The sequence below is a fragment of the Pseudophryne corroboree genome, chromosome 10, assembly GCF_028390025.1.
Source record: "Pseudophryne corroboree isolate aPseCor3 chromosome 10, aPseCor3.hap2, whole genome shotgun sequence".
NCBI classification, from domain to species: Eukaryota; Metazoa; Chordata; class Amphibia; order Anura; family Myobatrachidae; genus Pseudophryne; species Pseudophryne corroboree.
The window spans coordinates 35,628,388-35,650,170 of NC_086453.1; the positions used below are offsets into that span (position 1 = coordinate 35,628,388).

At 47.2% G+C, this 21,783-nt stretch overlaps 1 protein-coding gene across 1 annotated transcript in view; it reads left to right on the forward strand.

Moving 5' to 3' along the window:
• Positions 1 to 7,168: 7,168 nt before the first annotated feature.
• The window catches only part of LOC134965902 (phospholipase A2 inhibitor NAI-like), a 32,527-nt gene continuing 17,912 nt past the window's right edge, over positions 7,169 to 21,783 (forward strand). The window contains exon 1 of the mRNA XM_063942300.1: positions 7,169 to 7,327. Coding sequence (XP_063798370.1) covers positions 7,270 to 7,327 — 58 coding nt within the window. The 5' untranslated portion in view covers positions 7,169 to 7,269. The remainder of the gene's footprint in view (positions 7,328 to 21,783) is intronic.

Genomic DNA, 21,783 nt, shown 5'->3' on the forward strand with positions numbered 1-21,783 from the left:
ATTTAATATATCCGTTCTCTGCCTGAAAAAAACGATACACAGTCACACAGTGACTCAGTCTGTGTGCACTGCTCAGCCCAGTGTGCTGCACATCAATGTATTGTATATAAAGCTTATAATTGTGGGGGAGACTGGGGAGCACTGCAGGTTGTTATAGCAGGAGCCAGGAGTACATGATAAATAATATTATATTAAAATTAAACAGTGCACACTTTTGCTGCAGGAGTGCCACTGCCAGTGTGACTAGTGGTGACCAGTGCCTGACCACCAGTATATTAGTAGTATTGTATACTATCTCTTTATCAACCAGTCTATATTAGCAGCAGACACAGTACAGTGCGGTAGTTCACGGCTGTGGCTACCTCTGTGTCGGCACTCGGCAGGCAGTCCGTCCATCCATAATTGTATTATATACCACCTAACCGTGGTTTTTTTTTTCTTTCTTTATACCGTCGTCATAGTCATACTAGTTGTTACGAGTATACTACTATCTCTTTATCAACCAGTGTACAGTGCGGTAGTTCACGGCTGTGGCTACCTCTGTGTCGGAACTCGGCAGGCAGTCCGTCCATCCATAATTGTATTATAATATATACCACCTAACCGTGGTTTTTTTTTCGTTCTTTATACCGTCGTCATACTAGTTGTTACGAGTATACTACTATCTCTTTATCAACCAGTGTACAGTGCGGTAGTTCACGGCTGTGGCTACCTCTGTGTCGGAACTCGGCAGGCAGTCCGTCCATCCATAATTGTATTATAATATATACCACCTAACCGTGGTTTTTTTTTCGTTCTTTATACCGTCGTCATACTAGTTGTTACGAGTATACTACTATCTCTTTATCAACCAGTGTACAGTGCGGTAGTTCACGGCTGTGGCTACCTCTGTGTCGGCACTCGGCAGGCAGTCCGTCCAACCATAATTGTATTATATACCACCTAACCGTGGTTTTTTTTTCATTCTTTATACCGTCGTCATACTAGTTGTTACGAGTATACTACTATCTCTTTATCAACCAGTGTACAGTGCGGTAGTTCACGGCTGTGGCTACCTCTGTGTCGGCACTCGGCAGGCAGTCCGTCCAACCATAATTGTATTATATACCACCTAACCGTGGTTTTTTTTTCATTCTTTATACCGTCGTCATACTAGTTGTTACGAGTATACTACTATCTCTTTATCAACCAGTGTACAGTGCGGTAGTTCACGGCTGTGGCTACCTCTGTGTCGGCACTCGGCAGCCCGTCCATAATTGTATATACCAGTGACCTAACCGTGGTTTTTTTTTCTTTCTTTATACATACATACTAGTTACGAGTATACTATCTCTTTATCAACCAGTCTATATATTAGCAGCAGACACAGTACAGTGCGGTAGTTCACGGCTGTGGCTACCTCTGTGTCGGCACTCGGCAGCCCGTCCATAATTGTATATACCACCTAACCGTGTTTTTTTTTTCTTTCTTTATACATACATACTAGTTACGAGTATACTATCTCTTTATCAACCAGTCTATATATTAGCAGCAGACACAGTACAGTGCGGTAGTTCACGGCTGTGGCTACCTCTGTGTCGGCACTCCGCAGCCCGTCCATAATTGTATATACCAGTGACCTAACCGTGTTTTTTTTTTCTTTCTTTATACATACATACTAGTTACGAGTATACTATCTCTTTATCAACCAGTCTATATATTAGCAGCAGACACAGTACAGTGCGGTAGTTCACGGCTGTGGCTACCTCTGTGTCGGCACTCGGCAGCCCGTCCATAATTGTATATACCAGTGACCTAACCGTGGTTTTTTTTTCTTTCTTTATACATACATACTAGTTACGAGTATACTATCTCTTTATCAACCAGTCTATATATTAGCAGCAGACACAGTACAGTGCGGTAGTTCACGGCTGTGGCTACCTCTGTGTCGGCACTCGGCAGCCCGTCCATAATTGTATACACCAGTGACCTAACCGTGGTTTTTTTTTCTTTCTTTATACATACATACTAGTTACGAGTATACTATCTCTTTATCAACCAGTCTATATATTAGCAGCAGACACAGTACAGTGCGGTAGTTCACGGCTGTGGCTACCTCTGTGTCGGCACTCAGCAGCCCGTCCATAATTGTATACTAGTATCCAATCCATCCATCTGCATTGTTTACCTGAGGTGCCTTTTAGTTGTGCCTATTAAAATATGGAGAACAAAAATGTTGAGGTTCCAAAATTAGGGAAAGATCAAGATCCACTTCCACCTCGTGCTGAAGCTGCTGCCACTAGTCATGGCCGAGACGATGAAATGCCAGCAACGTCGTCTGCCAAGGCCGATGCCCAATGGCATAGTACAGAGCATGTCAAAACCAAAACACCAAATATCAGTAAAAAAAGGACTCCAAAACCTAAAATAAAATTGTCGGAGGAGAAGCGTAAACTTGCCAATATGCCATTTACCACACGGAGTGGCAAGGAACGGCTGAGGCCCTGGCCTATGTTCATGGCTAGTGGTTCAGCTTCACATGAGGATGGAAGCACTCAGCCTCTCGCTAGAAAACTGAAAAGACTCAAGCTGGCAAAAGCACCGCAAAGAACTGTGCGTTCTTTGAAATCCCAAATCCACAAGGAGAGTCCAATTGTGTCGGTTGCGATGCCTGACCTTCCCAACACTGGACGTGAAGAGCATGCGCCTTCCACCATTTGCACGCCCCCTGCAAGTGCTGGAAGGAGCACCCGCAGTCCAGTTCCTGATAGTCAGATTGAAGATGTCAGTGTTGAAGTACACCAGGATGAGGAGGATATGGGTGTTGCTGGCGCTGGGGAGGAAATTGACCAGGAGGATTCTGATGGTGAGGTGGTTTGTTTAAGTCAGGCACCCGGGGAGACACCTGTTGTCCGTGGGAGGAATATGGCCGTTGACATGCCAGGTGAAAATACCAAAAAAATCAGCTCTTCGGTGTGGAGGTATTTCACCAGAAATGCGGACAACAGGTGTCAAGCCGTGTGTTCCCTTTGTCAAGCTGTAATAAGTAGGGGTAAGGACGTTAACCACCTCGGAACATCCTCCCTTATACGTCACCTGCAGCGCATTCATAATAAGTCAGTGACAAGTTCAAAAACTTTGGGTGACAGCGGAAGCAGTCCACTGACCAGTAAATCCCTTCCTCTTGTAACCAAGCTCACGCAAACCACCCCACCAACTCCCTCAGTGTCAATTTCCTCCTTCCCCAGGAATGCCAATAGTCCTGCAGGCCATGTCACTGGCAAGTCTGACGAGTCCTCTCCTGCCTGGGATTCCTCCGATGCATCCTTGCGTGTAACGCCTACTGCTGCTGGCGCTGCTGTTGTTGCCGCTGGGAGTCGATGGTCATCCCAGAGGGGAAGTCGTAAGCCCACTTGTACTACTTCCAGTAAGCAATTGACTGTTCAACAGTCCTTTGCGAGGAAGATGAAATATCACAGCAGTCATCCTACTGCAAAGCGGATAACTGAGTCCTTGACAACTATGTTGGTGTTAGACGTGCGTCCGGTATCCGCCGTTAGTTCACAGGGAACTAGACAATTTATTGAGGCAGTGTGCCCCCGTTACCAAATACCATCTAGGTTCCACTTCTCTAGGCAGGCGATACCGAGAATGTACACGGACGTCAGAAAAAGACTCACCAGTCTCCTAAAAAATGCAGTTGTACCCAATGTCCACTTAACCACGGACATGTGGACAAGTGGAGCAGGGCAGGGTCAGGACTATATGACTGTGACAGCCCACTGGGTAGATGTATGGACTCCCGCCGCAAGAACAGCAGCGGCGGCACCAGTAGCAGCATCTCGCAAACGCCAACTCTTTCCTAGGCAGGCTACGCTTTGTATCACCGCTTTCCAGAATACGCACACAGCTGAAAACCTCTTACGGCAACTGAGGAAGATCATCGCGGAATGGCTTACCCCAATTGGACTCTCCTGTGGATTTGTGGCATCGGACAACGCCAGCAATATTGTGTGTGCATTAAATATGGGCAAATTCCAGCACGTCCCATGTTTTGCACATACCTTGAATTTGGTGGTGCAGAATTTTTTTAAAAACGACAGGGGCGTGCAAGAGATGCTGTCGGTGGCCAGAAAAATTGCGGGACACTTTCGGCGTACAGGCACCACGTACAGAAGACTGGAGCACCACCAAAAACTACTGAACCTGCCCTGCCATCATCTGAAGCAAGAAGTGGTAACGAGGTGGAATTCAACCCTCTATATGCTTCAGAGGTTGGAGGAGCAGCAAAAGGCCATTCAAGCCTATACAATTGAGCACGATATAGGAGATGGAATGCACCTGTCTCAAGTGCAGTGGAGAATGATTTCAACGTTGTGCAAGGTTCTGATGCCCTTTGAACTTGCCACACGTGAAGTCAGTTCAGACACTGCCAGCCTGAGTCAGGTCATTCCCCTCATCAGGCTTTTGCAGAAGAAGCTGGAGGCATTGAAGAAGGAGCTAAAAGGGAGCGATTCCGCTAGGCATGTGGGACTTGTGGATGCAGCCCTTAATTCGCTTAACAAGGATTCACGGGTGGTCAATCTGTTGAAATCAGAGCACTACATTTTGGCCACCGTGCTCGATCCTAGATTTAAAGCCTACCTTGGATCTCTCTTTCCGGCAGACACAGGTCTGCTGGGGTTGAAAGACCTGCTGGTGACAAAATTGTCAAGTCAAGCGGAACGCGACCTGTCAACATCTCCTCCTTCACATTCTCCCGCAACTGGGGGTGCGAGGAAAAGGCTCAGAATTCCGAGCCCACCCGCTGGCGGTGATGCAGGGCAGTCTGGAGCGACTGCTGATGCTGACATCTGGTCCGGACTGAAGGACCTGACAACGATTACGGACATGTCGTCTACTGTCACTGCATATGATTCTCTCAACATTGATAGAATGGTGGAGGATTATATGAGTGACCGCATCCAAGTAGGCACGTCACACAGTCCGTACTTATACTGGCAGGAAAAAGAGGCAATTTGGAGGCCCTTGCACAAACTGGCTTTATTCTACCTAAGTTGCCCTCCCACAAGTGTGTACTCCGAAAGAGTGTTTAGTGCCGCCGCTCACCTTGTCAGCAATCGGCGTACGAGGTTACATCCAGAAAATGTGGAGAAGATGATGTTCATTAAAATGAATTATAATCAATTCCTCCGCGGAGACATTGACCAGCAGCAATTGCCTCCACAAAGTACACAGGGAGCTGAGATGGTGGATTCCAGTGGGGACGAATTGATAATCTGTGAGGAGGGGGATGTACACGGTGATATATCGGAGGGTGAAGATGAGGTGGACATCTTGCCTCTGTAGAGCCAGTTTGTGCAAGGAGAGATTAATTGCTTCTTTTTTGGGGGGGGGTCCAAACCAACCCGTCATATCAGTCACAGTCGTGTGGCAGACCCTGTCACTGAAATGATGGGTTGGTTAAAGTGTGCATGTCCTGTTTTGTTTATACAACATAAGGGTGGGTGGGAGGGCTTAAGGATAATTCCATCTTGCACCTCTTTTTTCTTTTCTTTTTCTTTGCATCATGTGCTGATTGGGGAGGGTTTTTTGGAAGGGACATCCTGCGTGACACTGCAGTGCCACTCCTAAATGGGCCCGGTGTTTGTGTCGGCCACTAGGGTCGCTAATCTTACTCACACAGTCAGCTACCTCATTGCGCCTCTTTTTTTCTTTGCGTCATGTGCTGTTTGGGGAGGGTTTTTTGGAAGGGACATCCTGCGTGACACTGCAGTGCCACTCCTAGATGGGCCCGGTGTTTGTGTCGGCCACTAGGGTCGCTAATCTTACTCACACAGCTACCTCATTGCGCCTCTTTTTTTCTTTGCGTCATGTGCTGTTTGGGGAGGGTTTTTTGGAAGGGACATCCTGCGTGACACTGCAGTGCCACTCCTAGATGGGCCCGGTGTTTGTGTCGGCCACTAGGGTCGCTAATCTTACTCACACAGTCAGCTACCTCATTGCGCCTCTTTTTTTCTTTGCGTCATGTGCTGTTTGGGGAGGGTTTTTTGGAAGGGCCATCCTGCGTGACACTGCAGTGCCACTCCTAGATGGGCCCGGTGTTTGTGTCGGCCACTAGGGTCGCTAATCTTACTCACACAGTCAGCTACCTCATTGCGCCTCTTTTTTTCTTTGCGTCATGTGCTGTTTGGGGAGGGTTTTTTGGAAGGGCCATCCTGCGTGACACTGCAGTGCCACTCCTAGATGGGCCCGGTGTTTGTGTCGGCCACTAGGGTCGCTAATCTTACTCACACAGCTACCTCATTGCGCCTCTTTTTTTCTTTGCGTCATGTGCTGTTTGGGGAGGGTTTTTTGGAAGGGACATCCTGCGTGACACTGCAGTGCCACTCCTAGATGGGCCCGGTGTTTGTGTCGGCCACTAGGGTCGCTTATCTTACTCACACAGCGACCTCGGTGCAAATTTTAGGACTAAAAATAATATTGTGAGGTGTGAGGTATTCAGAATAGACTGAAAATGAGTGTAAATTATGGTTTTTGAGGTTAATAATACTTTGGGATCAAAATGACCCCCAAATTCTATGATTTAAGCTGTTTTTTAGTGTTTTTGGAAAAAAACACCCGAATCCAAAACACACCCGAATCCGACAAAAATAATTCGGTGAGGTTTTGCCAAAACGCGTTCGAACCCAAAACACGGCCGCGGAACCGAACCCAAAACCAAAACACAAAACCCGAAAAATTTCAGGCGCTCATCTCTAATTTTATGGCTGATTGGTGTATATCTCTGAAGTCATGTTTTAGAACTTATACACATACCTGCCTACCTGACCCTCTCCATGAGGGAGAAAATGCTCTGTTCCTGGACTTTCCTGGTAATGTATAATTGCCATCACCTGTGGTGAGCTAGTTAATTGATAAGAAAGGTGTTTCACCACAGGTGATGTCAATCATACATTACCAGGAAAGTCCAGGAACAGAGCATTTCCTCCCTCATGGAGAGGGTCAGGTAGGCAAGTATGCTTATACATGTTATTATAATAACTAACTAAAACATGTAACATTTCTGAACATACTAATACACAATAAGTACACTTTCTGCCGATAATCCTATTACATCTATTGTGCTGGCACAGTTTTATATAAAGTGTGACTCGTCTAAATTGCATCATTTGGAACTTTTCCCTTTTTCATCATCAGTTTGCTCCACCCAGAATTCTTCTGGAGACTGGAGCACTTCCACTATCTGGATGTGAGGTTGCACCATTTGTTTCTCTGCTGATTCCCAGAATGGAGCTGAAGTCTCTCCTGCTGTTCCTATGTATCCTGTCAGCTCTGTTAGAAGCTGGTAAGTCTGTTTATGCCTATCATTTATTGTATAAAGGGTTTGCTCGGCTGTAAAACAATTCCAGGGAGTTGGACAGACCCGGTAGCAGGCAGCTGGAGTGTTCTATAGTTCACCAGGAGGATAATTTGCTAAGATCAGGCTAAAAAGAAATCTAAAAAACAAACCACACAATTCACATAGCTGTCAGAGCTTATCCTGGCTAGTGCAGATCCAGCATAATGAAAGTATTAGTTCTTATTTTGATCACATTCCTGCTTGCACACGTGTTACTGTTCGTGATTTGCAATCACAGCTGAAACCCCAAAATGCAGTAATACAGTATTACATTAATGGACTGATTTTGAGCTGTGGGCAAAGAAAAACAGCAAATCACTTTGTATCTGGAACAAACCATGTTGGAATGCAGGGGGGTCAAACACTGGCTTCTATTGATGTAGCCCACACATGCCGGTCAGTTATTTTTATACTCCAATTTACATTTAGAGTTTGGACATGACCTACTCGCGTATTAATCTCTATGCACCTGTTACATCTGCCCCACCTGCAGTGCAGAATGGTTTTACCCAGGTGCACAGTTATTTACTCATTTTTCTTTTATGTTTGTTTTGTTCTATTTTTGCTTTGTCCCGAAGCATTTTGTCCTATTTACTGGTGATAAATACGGTGTTAAAAAAATGAAAACAGATTACTTTGTTTCAGTGATCCTTGATTATACCCTGAAAGAGTGCGGGGAAGTTTGTCCATTGTATATTTTATGCTGAGAGATTTGGTAATGATGGTGTTCAAAATTGAGTTTGCGTTGAAAATACCATCAGGCAGAAATAGAGTATTATTATTATTATTTGCCCAAATGTTCTTAAATTCTCTGTGGTGTGTGGGATCAGTTGATAAATAAGGTAGTGGAATAACCATTGTAGCACATGTGTGAAAAGCCCTGGAAAACCCCACGGGGCGTGCGTTTCCCAGGCAGTGGGGCAATGTATTAAGCCTGGAGAAGGAATAAAGAAGTGGAAAGTGCAAGGTGATAACACACCAGCCAATCGGCTCCAATATGTAAATTGACAGGAGCTGATTGGCTGGTGTGTTATCACGTCTTTATCCCTTCTCCAGGCTTAATACATCTGCCCCAATATGCAGACATGGGATGGTATCGCGATTCCGGCTCTTGGGATACCGGTGGTCAGAATACCGACAGTGGCTTCCCGATGCGCAGGATCCTGACACCTGAAAGTTAAATAGGCTAACCCTCCTCCCCTATTCCTAGCCGTTGTCCCGCGCAGCCTAACCCTCCCTGGCTGTCCTCCTTGTTGTTGTGTTTTGTTTGTTTTTTTCGTGTGGACATTAACGACTATCTTTGAATACCCCCCAAAATCTACTAGGTTAGCCTTATACAAATAGAAACGCATGTTGCCAGTGGATCAACAATGATAACCGGATGTAGTTATGTGACCTGACCGCCAGTCACATTACCGATGGCTACATCCCGCCCCCATCTAAATCCCGACAGTCAGCATTCTGACTAGCAGGGACTATTCCCACTCGTGCTCTTGCCACCGAGCCCGCAAGGGGCTTGTTGCGCTCGCCCCCCATGCCGACATTCCGCCGCTGGGATGCCACGGTCGGTATGCTGACCGTCTGGATCCCCAGCGGTGGTAACGCGATCCCAACCCATGATAACAATGTTACTAATACCCCTTTCACACCGCACAAATGACCCGGTACCGACCCGGCATATTGCCGGGTCGACACGGGTTAGTGTGCGGTGTGAAAGCGCCATGTCGGATTTCCTCAGTCACCTGACCCGGTAATTCAACTCTGGTTATAAGCAGTGTTATTCCCAGGTTGAATACTGGGTCAGTGACTCTGTAAACGGATTCCCGGGTCGAGACGATCCGGGACCCGTTTACATGCTGCCGGATCCACCCCCCAATATGCCGGGTCTGGAAGCCAGCAGAAAGAGGTAGGAGAGTCTCCAATGCCAGATCCCACCTGGGAAGGACCCGTTTCTAATTCCCGGGTGGGATCCGGCATTGAAGATGTGAAAGGGGTATTTTTGTAACAAGGAAAATATCACACACACACAAAAAAAAAAAAATTATTCGTGGCACACACAACTTAACTATCCTGAGACGAGAGATGAGTAAACCCTCCAGACCTCCCTCCCCAATACCAACCCTGATGTTATATCAATATTACCTATGTTTAAAAAAAAAAATAAAAAATAGGCCCCCCTACCTGCAGCAAGCCCTGACAATACATACCATTCACATACTGCATTCATGTAAATAGTTAACACTAATAATAATTGATTTTCATGGCTAAAACATTGGTTAGCATTCCTGTCTCACAATCCGGGGTTCATTAGTCCAGTTCCTGGCAAGGTACTATCTGCATGGAGTTTGCATGTTCTCCCACTGTGCTTAGATGGGTTTTATCTAGGTGCGTTGGTTTCCTTCCACACTTCAAAAATATACAGTGTCAGTAAGTGAATCAACTTCTGACATATGCTGGGTCCAATATACTAGTATAATAAAAATGATAATAGACTATTACCTATCTCCTGAAAAATTGGATTATTGCACGCTTCCATTTATCGCACCTAGTCTATTCCTGGGGCAGGAGAGAGTCTGGCTGGGCCCGGGTACTTTTCAGGGGACGTGGCCTATCGCAGGGTGTGCTGGGCTGAGGAGAAAAGCTGCTGCTGGTAATGAGGGGGGGGGGGGGGGGGGGGGCTGGGCCCATCCATCAGACCTGAGCCTTAGTAAACCCCCCCTCTGCTCCCCTGCCTATTCCAAGAGCATAGGAGAAAGTGGGGAAATGTGTCTGTACCCCCAAAATGCTAAAGAGATTTCGGAAAACATTATACAAGTCTATTATTTATTTACTTTATTTATTAACAGTTTCTTATATTGCGCAATTAGTCTCCATAATAAAATTAATCGGTGTCATAAATTCGGGTCGAATGGCTGTTATATGCAATTTTTTTTTTTACAATGCTGAAAAATGATAGAAAGCTATTTTTTTTTTCTGCAAAGCAAATGCTCTCATCAAATTTGGGGTACATAACAATGGATATAAATATATATTCGTGTCATTTTAGGGGACTTTAAAAAAAAAAAGTGCAAACAGACCGATTACTCCCACCTGCAAGCCTAAAACACTTGTCCCACTCATAAGGCACCCCAATATACCTGTCCCATACCTTGTACCCCAATTTCCATCACTTTGCATTTATTCATCCCAAAAATGACATGTCACTCATTATTCGCTTATTGAAAATAATTAAAAACTTCCTAGTGTCTAATTAGTCATTCAGAGGGGTGTCCCGGGGGTTCTAAACCGAACCCTGACATTTTTACCTTTTTAAAATATGGATTTTGCACTACTTATCACCAGCTCAGAGATGGTGAAGTGAAATCCGTGATAAACCCTATAGAGACTTATCGCCGATAACTTATCACCGGTAAAAGGATACCGAATTATTGCGTTTGCGACAACTTATCGTGAAACCACAATATTGCGGCTAATCGGATACCCCCTGTAGGTTTTTTTTCTTTTTTTTTCTTAATGGAAGTGCGATAGAATTCACTGGCACTATATAAATAAGTAATAATACTAATTTCTCTGACGTCCTAGTGGATGCTGGGAACTCCGTAAGGACCATGGGGAATAGACGGCTCCGCAGGAGACTGGGCACAATTAAAGAAAGCTTTAGGACTATCTGGTGTGCACTGGCTCCTCCCCCTATGACCCTCCTCCAGACCTCAGTTAGATTTTTGTGCCCGGCTGAGCTGGATGCACACTAGGGGCTCTCCTGAGCTCCTAGAAGAAAGTAATAGTTTAGGTTTTTTATTTTCAGTGAGATCTGCTGGCAACAGACTCACTGCAGCGAGGGACTAAGGGGAGAAGAAGCGAAACTACCTGCTTGAGGCTAGCTTGGGCTTCTTAGGCTACTGGACACCATTAGCTCCAGAGGGATCGAACACAGGGCCCGACATCGTCGTCCGGTCCCGGAGCCGGCCGCCGTCCCCCTTACAGAGCCAGAAGCAAGAAGTGGTCCAGAAAATCGGTCGCAGAAGACATCAGTCTTCACCAAGGTAGCGCACAGCACTGCAGCTGTGCGCCATTGCTCCTCATGTACACCTCACACTCCGGTCACTGATGGGTGCAGGGCGCCCTGAGCAGCAATATTAACACCTTGGCTGGCAAATATACACCATATATAGTCCTAAAGGCTATATAGATGTAAATTAACCCCTGCCAGATTTCCAGAAAAAGCGGGAGAAAGTCAGACGAAAAAGGGGCGGGGCTATCTCCCTCAGCACACTGGCGCCATTTTTCCCTCACCGCTCCGCTGGAAGGATCGCTCCCTGGCTCTCCCCTGCAGTCCTGCATACAAAAGGGTAAAAAAGAGAGGGGGGGCACTAAATTTAGGCGCTATATATATTATATTATATTATATAATATAATATAATATAGATTGCTGCGGTCCGGCACTCCATGTTAGCCTTAGAAATATCTGTCGCTGGTGCCCTCTCAAAGATGAATCAAATAGCCTTTCCATGGTGCGGCACTCTTGCTTGTTTCAGAAATAAACGGACTATAGTCCGTTTATTTCTGAAACAAGCAAGAGTGCCGCACCATGGAAAGGCTATATAATATAATATAATATTATATTATATATAAAGCAGCTATAGGGGAAAACATTCTGTTATAGTGATATCCCAGTGTATATAGCGCTCTGGTGTGTGCTGGCATACTCTCCCTCTGTCTCCCCAAAGAGCTTTGTGGGGTCCTGTCCTCTATCAGAGCATTCCCTGTGTGTGTGCGGTGTGTCAATACGGCTGTGTCGACATGTATGATGAGGAAAATTATGTGGAGGCGGAGCAAATGCCGGTAAATGTGATGTCACCCCCTGCGGGGTCGACACCTGAGTGGATGGACTTATGGAAGAAATTACGTGAAAGTGTCAACTCCTTACATTAAAGGTTTGACGACATGGGACAGCCGGCTACTCAGCTTGTACCTGTCCAGGCGTCTCAAAGGCCATCAGGGGCATTGAAACGCCCGTTACCTCAGATGGCAGGCACAGACGTCGACACGGATACCGACTCCAGTGTCGACGACGAGGAGACTAATGTAACTTCCAATAGGGCCACCCGTTACATGATTGAGGCAATGAAAAATGTATTACACATTACTGATATTACCCCAGGTACCACAAAAAAGGGTATTATGTTTGGTGAAAAAAAACTACCAGTAGTTTTTCCCGCATCTGAGGAATTAAATGAAGTGTGTGAAGAAGCGTGGGCTTCCCCCGATAAGAAATTGGTCGTTTCTAAACGGTTGCTAGTAATGTACCCTTTCACGCCAGAGGATAGGACACGTTGGGAAACACCCCCTAGGGTAGATAAAGCGCTCACACGTTTGTCAAAGAAGGTGGCACTACCGTCTCCGGATACGGCCGCCCTAAAGGAACCTGCTGATAGAAAGCAGGAGGCTACCCTGAAGTCTATATATACACACACGGGCATTATACTGCGACCAGCTATTGCCTCAGCATGGATGTGCAGTGCTGCGGCTGCATGGTCGGATTCCCTGTCGGAAAATATTGATACCCTGGATAGGGACAATATATTACTGACCATAGAGCATATAAAAGACGCTGTCTTATACATGCGTGATGCACAGAGGGCTATTTGCCGGCTGGCATCAAAAATAAGTGCAATGTCCAATGCCGCCAGGAGAGGGTTATGGACTCGGCAGTGGTCAGGTGATGCCGATTCAAAAGGCACATGGAAGTTTTGCCTTATAAAGGGGAGGAATTGTTTGGGGATGGTCTTTCAGACCTCGTTTCCACGGCAACGGCTGGGAAATCAGCATTTTTGCCCCAGGTTACCTCACAGCAAAAGAAAGCACTGTATTATCAAGTACAGTCCTTTCGGCCCCATAAGAGCAAGAGGGCTAAAGGCGCGTCCTTTCTGCCAAAAGGCAGAGGTAGGGGGAAAAAGCTGCAGCATACAGCCAGTTCCCAGGAGCAGAAGTCCTCCCCCGCTTCCGCTAAGTCCGCCGCATGACGCTGGGGCTCCACAGGCAGACCCAGGTACGGTGGGGGCCCGTCTCAAAAATTTCAGCACACAGGGGGCTTGCTCACAGGTGGATCCCTGGATCCTTCAGGTAGTATCTCAGGGGTACATGCTGGAATTCGAGACGCCTCCCCCCTGCCGTTTCCTAAAATCTGCCTTACCAACAACTCTCTCAGACAGGGAGGCAGTGTTAGAGGCTATACACAAGCTGTATTCACAGCAGGTGATAATCAAGGTGCCCCTCCTTCAACAAGGAAGGGGTTACTATTCCACAATGTTTGTGGTACCAAAACCGGACGGTTCGGTGAGACCCATTTTAAATTTGAAATCCTTGAACACATATATAAAAAGATTCAAGTTCAAGATGGAATCGCTCAGGGCGGTTATTGCAAGCCTGGACGAGGGGGACTACGTGGTTTCACTGGACATCAAGGATGCTTACCTGCATGTCCCCATTTACCCGCCTCACCAGGAGTACCTCGGGTTTGTGGTACAGGACTGTCACTACCAGTTCCAGACGCTGCCATTTGGGTTATCCACGGCACCGAGGGTCTTTACCAAGGTAATGGCCGAAATGATGATACTCCTTCCAAAGAAGGGAGTTTTGATTATCCCGTACTTGGACGATCTCCTGATAAAGGCGAGATCCAAGGAACAGTTGTTGGTGGGGGTAGCACTTTCTCGGGAAGTGCTACAACAGCACGGTTGGATTCCCAATATCCCAAAGTCACAGCTGATCCCTACGACACGTCTTCTGTTCTTGGGAATGATTCTGGACACAGACCAGAAAAAAGTTTCTTCCAGAGGAGAAAGCCAGAGAGTTGTCATCTCTAGTCAGAAACCTCCTAAAACCAGGACAGGTGTTGGTGCATCAATGCACGCGAGTCCTGGGAAAGATGGTAGCTTCATACGAAGCAATTCCATTCGGCAGGTTCCACGCAAGAACCTTCCAGTGGGAACTGTTGGACAAGTGGTCCGGATCGCATCTTCAGATGCATCAGCGGATAACCCTGTCGCCAAGGACCAGGGTATCGCTACTGTGGTGGCTGCAGAGAGCTCATCTTCTAGAGGGCCGCAGATTCGGAATACAGGACTGGGTCCTGGTGACCACGGATGCCAGCCTTCGAGGCTGGGGGGCAGTCGCACAGGGAAGAAATTTCCAGGGACTGTGGTCAAACCAGGAGATTTCACTACACATAAATATTCTGGAGCTAAGAGCCATTTACAATGCCCTAAGCCAAGCAAGACCCCTGCTTCAAAACCAGCCGGTACTGATTCAATCAGACAACATCACGGCGGTCGCCCATGTAAACAGACAGGGCGGCACAAGGAGCAGGAGGGCAATGGCAGAAGCCACAAGGATTCTCCGATGGGCGGAAAATCACGTGTCAGCAGTGTTCATTCCGAGAGTGGACAACTGGGAAACAGACTTCCTCAGCAGACACGACCTCCACCCGGGAGAGTGGGGACTTCATCCAGAAGTCTTCCAGATGATTGTAGACCGTTGGGAACGGCCAAAGGTGGATATGATGGCGTCCCGCCTCAACAAAAAACTAAAAAGATATTGCGCCAGGTCAAGGGACCCTCAGGCGATAGCTGTGGACGCTCTAGTGACACCGTGGGTTTACCAGTCAGTTTATATGTTCCCTCCTCTGCCTCTCATTCCCAAGGTACTGAGAATAATACGAAGGAGAGGAGTAAGAACTATACTCGTGGTTCCGAATTGGCCAAGAAGGGCTTGGTACCCAGAACTTTAAGAGATGCTCTTGGAGGACCTATGGCCTCTACCGCTAAGGCGGGACCTGCTGCAGCAGGGGCCCTGCCTGTTGCAAGACTTACCGCGGCTGCGTTTGACGGCATGGCGGTTGAACACCGGATCCTGAAGGAAAAGGGCATTCCGGAGGAAGTCCTGCATTTCCTGCAAGCAGGGGTGACGATGGGCCTCAAATTGGGGTCCATTAAGGTCCAGATTTCGGCTCTGTCGATTTTCTTCCAGAAAGAACTGGCTTCAATGCCTGAAGTTCAGACTTTTTGTTAAGGGAGTTCTGCATATTCAGCCCCCTTTTGTGCCTCCAGTGGCACCTTGGGATCTCAATGTGGTTTTGGGTTTCCTGAAATCACATTGGTTTGAGCCACTTAAAACTGTGGATTTAAAATCTCACGTGGAAAGTGGTCATGCTGTTGGCCCTGGCTTCGGCCAGGCGTGTGTCAGAATTGGCGGCTTTGTCTTGTAAAAGCCCTTATCTGATTTTCCATATGGATAGGGCAGAGTTGAGGACTCGTCCTCCGTTTCTCCCGAAGGTGGTATCAGCTTTTCATTTGAACCAACCTATTGTGGTGCCTGCGGCTACTAGGGACTTGGAGGATTCCAAGTTACTGGACGTAGTCAGGGCCCTGAAAATTTATGTTTCCAGGACGGCTAGAGTCAGGAAAACTGACTCGCTATTTATCCTGTACGCACCCAACAAGCTGGGTGCTCCTGCTTCTAAGCAGACTATTGCTTGCTGGATTTGTAGCACAATTCAGCTTGCGCATTCTGCGGCGGGACTGCTGCACCCTAAATCAGTGAAAGCCCATTCCACAAGGAAGGTGGGCTCATCTTGGGCGGCTGCCCGAGGGGTCTCGGCTTTACAACTTTGCCGAGCGGCTACTTGGTCAGGGTCTAACACTTTTTTGCAAAATTTTACAAATTTGATACCCTGGCTGAGGAGGACCTTTGAGTTTGCTCATTCGGTGCTGCAGAGTCATCCGCACTCTCCCGCCCGTTTGGGAGCTTTGGTATAATCCCCATGGTCCTTACGGAGTTCCCAGCATCCATTAGGACGTCAGAGAAAATAAGAATTTACTCACCGGTAATTCTATTTCTCGTAGTCCGTAGTGGATGCTGGGCGCCCATCCCAAGTGCGGATTGTCTGCAATACTTGTACATAGTTATTGTTAACAAAACGGGTTATTGTTGAGAGCCATTTGTTCAGAGGCTCCGTTGTTATCATACTGTTAACTGGGTTTAATATCACGAGTTGTACGGTGTGATTGGTGTGGCTGGTATGAGTCTTACCCGGGATTCAAAATCCTTCCTTATTGTGTCAGCTCTTCCGGGCACAGTATCTTAACTGAGGTCTGGAGGAGGGTCATAGAGGGAGGAGCCAGTGCACACCAGATAGTCCTAAAGCTTTCTTTAATTGTACCCAGTCTCCTGCGGAGCCGTCTATTCCCCATGGTCCTTACGGAGTTCCCAGCATCCACTACGGACTACGAGAAATAGAATTACCGGTGAGTAAATTCTTATTTATTACTTAATGACTAATAATACACAAGTGTGTGTGGTTTTTGTGATGCTGTTTATACGAAAGTCAGGCTTGGACTGGCCCACAGGGGTACAGGGGAAACCACCGGTAGGCCCCACTGCCTAGGGGGCCACCTCCTGCTCTAAGGATCAGGTTCTAGACTGTGCCATTGAATTATACATATGTTACCTTATACTGGACTATGGTGTATTTTCTACAGTGCATTGCTATTATTAATCTGTTATTAATCTCTTATGTTATCATGCATGCAGCAGCTGAATTTACTGTATATATTTATGAAGGGGCCCAGACGTTGCACTCTCTAATGCAGTGTTTTTCAACGTTTTTCAGTTCGCTGCACACAAAGAAGATTAAAAAATTGCCAAGGCACACCATCGGTCCCCACGGAAAAATAAAACTCATACAGGGAAATAAAACAAACCTATTTGTCCCCAAGGGGAAAAACACAGATAAATTGTCCCCAACAGTTATTAAAATAATGTGCAGTACTTGAACACACTGCCACAGTAATTGCACACATTGCCCCCCCATAGTAATGCCACCACACACACTGACCCCCATAGTAATGCCACCACACACTGACCCCCATAGTAATGCCACCACACACTGACCCCCACAGTAATGCCACCACACATACCGACCCCCACAGTAATGCCACCACACATACCGACCCCCACAGTAATGCCACCACACACACCGACCCCCACACTAGTGCCACCACACACACCGACCCCCACACTAGTGCCACCACACACACCGACCCCCACACTAGTGCCACCACACACACCGACCCCCATACTAGTGCCACCACACACACCGACCCCCATACTAGTGCCACCACACACACCGACCCCCATACTAGTGCCACCACACACACCGACCCCCATACTAGTGCCACCACACACACCGACCCCCATACTAGTGCCACCACACACACCGACCCCCACAGTAGTGCCACCACACACACCGACCCCCACAGTAGTGCCACCACACACACCGACCCCCACAGTAGTGCCACCACACACACCGACCCCCACAGTAGTGCCACCACACACACCGACCCCCACAGTAGTGCCACCACACACACTGACCCCCATAGTAGTGCCTCCAGACACACTGACCCCCATAGTAACGCCACCACACCCATAGTAATGGCACTGCACACACTGTCATAATCACAAATCGTTGGTCCAAACCTTTTTTTCTTTTCCCCCTTAGCGGCAGGATCAGTGAGGAGCAGAGCAGCACGGGCCACGAAACTAGACGCTACCCCGGCTGGATGGTGATGTGTACGTGACCTATGAGTCACGCCACATCGTAGGGGTCACGGGCGGGCCCGCAGGAGAGCTGCCGTCTTCACTATACAGTGATGGTAGAAGAACTGCCTGCGCTGCCCGATAGTGATGCTGTAAATCAGTATCACTATCGGGCAGTGCAGGCAGCTCTTACGAGGTCATTGTATAGTAAAGACGGCAGCAGGGATCTCTGGCGGCGGCACACTTGACAACCGCTGGCGGCACATGCCGCGGCACAGCGGTTGAAAAACGCTGCTCTAATGGTTAGTCGAACCAATGAGGTGGCAGGCCACACCCCCTCAGCAGACTGGCCACACCCCTAAACATGGGCCCCTACCGCTACATTCCCCCGGAGGCCCTACATGCCCCAGTCAAACACTGATGTAAGTCTACCTGTCTCCAGCACACAGATATGCATTAAAGTAAACTACTGTATTAGCTGAACATTTATACATTTACAGAATAAGACCCTCTTCTGACAATTTCAGAAAATAGATTCCTTACATGACCTTGAATGGCCATTGGACATGGACACTCCTTATTAAGGAGTCTCCCTTCCCCAGAGATTTAACCCTATTTGTGAAAAGAAGGAAATCTGCAGTATTATTGTGGCAGATCCTGTGAGTTCACCAAGTCACTGAAATCTTTCTCTGAAGTTTATAAGTTTTATCTCAGCGGCCAAAAGCAGTGTCACTCCGCAAGGACAGCGAGATTTAATGCCTTTCGAGTGTGCCGGAGGTGCGGGATTCCGGCCAAACTTGAACATTTTTATTTTAAAGCAGGCAGGCATTTACAAGGCATGGTTTTGCATGATTAGGGGGACATTTACTAAGCAGTGATAAGAGCGGAGAAGTGAGCCAGTGGAGAAGTTGCACCATCAACCAATCAGCAGCTCTGTATCATTCTATAGTATGCAAATTATAGATGTTACTTCAGTGCTGATTGGTTGCCATGGGCAACTTCTCCACTGGCTCTCTTCTCCGCTCTTATCACTGCTTAGTAAATGTCCTCCTCTATCTGAACAACTCACCCTTGATTGGTGCTAAAGGAGTGTTGGACAGGAATCACAGCGATGTCCTATGGTGCGTGGTTAGACAACAATGCTCTCTCTGCATGTGTATGCACCGCAATGCACATGCGCATCGTACGGGTACAATGAGCATCGTGATTGTGCACAGGTTCTAGTTACTCTTTCAGTCGCACTGGCGGATGCAGGAATATTGACAGGAAGTGGGAGTTTCTGGGTGCCAACTGGCTGTTTTCTGGGAGTGCTTGGAAAAACAAAGGCGTGGCCGGGCGTTTGCTGGGCGGGTATCTGACATCATTACCGTGTCACTCGTCGCAGCAATCATCGCACAAAATAAGTAACTACAGGGCTGGTCTAGTTCTGCACAATATGTGTTTGCAGGCGCTCTTCTGCACAGGCGTTCGCACTACTGCTATGCTAACATACACTCCACCGTGGGCGGCGACTATGCGTTTGCACGGCTGCTAAAACTAGCTAGCGAGCGATCAACTCGGAATGAGGGCCTAAAGGGGGGTACTCACGGGAGAGATGTGTGCTGAGCGATCTTAACGCAGACCGCTCAGCACACATCTCTCACCCCGCTCAGCACACAGCGCGATGTGCTGAGTGAGGGGGAAAGCTGCAATGGTTAAGTGAGCGACCCGATAGATTGAGCCTGCATGCAGGCTCAATCTAGCACCGGCGATAGCGATGCACGGGGCCGCGAAACGCTATTGCTGGGGTGCATACACATGGCAGATCCGTGCTTAAAATCTAAACAATCTAGCAAGATTGCTTAGATTTTAAGCACGGATCTCTCCGTGTGTACCCCCCTTTAGTTACAATGCTAGTCTTCTCTGTGATGCCATTATGTCTTCCCTAGGGCTAATGTTGCCTGACCACTGCAAGATAAGTCACATAGGGTTCACTCTTTGAACTATGTGGATTATCTTCACCTGCCCTCTTTTCTAGACAAATGCAAACATTGATTTGGTGGCCTACCATACCACCCCCCCCCCCCCCCACCCCCACCACCCCACCCCTTTTCCCCTTTAAAACTTGGTGGTAGCAGCGGAGTTAAGACTGTGGTGTAGAAGCTACAGTACTGCAGCTAAGTGGCCATCTGCTTAGATGTGGCTGGTGACACGGTAAGGGGATGTATACAGTATGTGGCTGTTTTTTGTTTGTTTTTTTACTAGTAATGAAGCCATTGCTATAGCAGCTTAGTGTTGTGGAGTTCTGATAGAATTACAGCAGGTTGCACTTTAATGTATGAGAAGTGTTTTCCTTCTTATAACTAACCCATGTGTTTTTAAGAAATCCACAACCAGATCCAAAAAAAACAAAAACACTTCAGGATGAATTTTCTGCACCAAAACAAGATGATGGTTTAGGTCCAAAACCAAAACACGTGGGTCTGTACCCATCTCTATAAAGCAGGCATTCCCAACCACGGTCCTCAAGGCACACTAACAGTGCATGTTTTAGTGATATCCAGGCTTCAGCACAGGTGACTTAATTAGAAGCTCAGTTATTTTGATTTAACTATCTGTGCTGCAGCCTGGATATCACTAAAACCCGCACTGTTGGTGTGCCTTGAGGACCGTGGTTGGGAATGCCTGCTATAAAGTAACTCTTCACTTAGGAGCAAGATTACATGCATCTCCAATTGATGTATACCAGGGCTGGCCAAACCGGTCCTCGAGATCTACCAACAGTTCATGTTTTCCAGGCCTCCTGGAGATCTGTAGAATTGTCATTTACGAATGAATGCAGCACATCTTAATTAGTAATGACTACACCTGTGCACCAGCTAGGTGGGGTGGAAAATGTGAACTGTTGGTAGATCTCGAGGACTGGTTTGGCCAGCCCTGATGTATACTGTAGATACCAGGAAGGTACTGTGGGATCTGGCCAGAATCCCAGTGTTCGGGGTCACGAATCGGAATGCCAATGCTGGGATCCTAACATGGATTACGATGCTGGCACCTGGAATCACGAATGCCAGGATCACGAATGAAGGACTTCCGGCACTGCACAGAGGTCAGCCGGAGGAGAAGGAAGGGGTGGGGTAGGTCTAGGCTGCAGGGGAAGGGTTAGGTTGGAGGGGCAGGAGGAGGGGTATTAGGGTCAGGCAACGGGCAAAGAGGGTTAGGAATTAGGTGTAGCATTAGTTACCAGGTAGGTGTTGGGATCCTGAGTGTCAGGATGCCACTGTTGGTATTGATTGCCAACATCCCAAGCACCAGGATCTTGATACCATCCCTGTAATGTATATTCCAAAATGATTTACAAAGAAAAAATAAATAAAGCATGCAGGACATAAAATAGTTTGTTTATCTTATTATATTAAAAGGTCCGCAGTAGAATAAGAGTAGTGTGCAGTCTCCCACTTCCATGGTAAATTAAAAAGCCTGGATTCTTTAAATTCTTCATTGCAGCTCAACTAAGCCTGGGGGAGGGGGGCAACCAACAGTGCCTACAATAACTTCCTGCCACAACATTATACTGTCACACTTCCGTGCACAATAAACATACAGAGAATAACTCCACACAGATATCTCCACAATACAACAGCGCTAATAATCATTGGGAATACTTCAAATCCCTGCTCCCTAATGTGATGACCTTAAACTGCGGTACAGAGACTTTCCACTTGTCTGTGCTAATGAAAGTGTTAAGTGAGGGAACTTTCTAAAACCTTTAATCCTAAAATGACTGAACCTTTCTCCCATCACAGAGGCAATTTTCCCTTCACGTT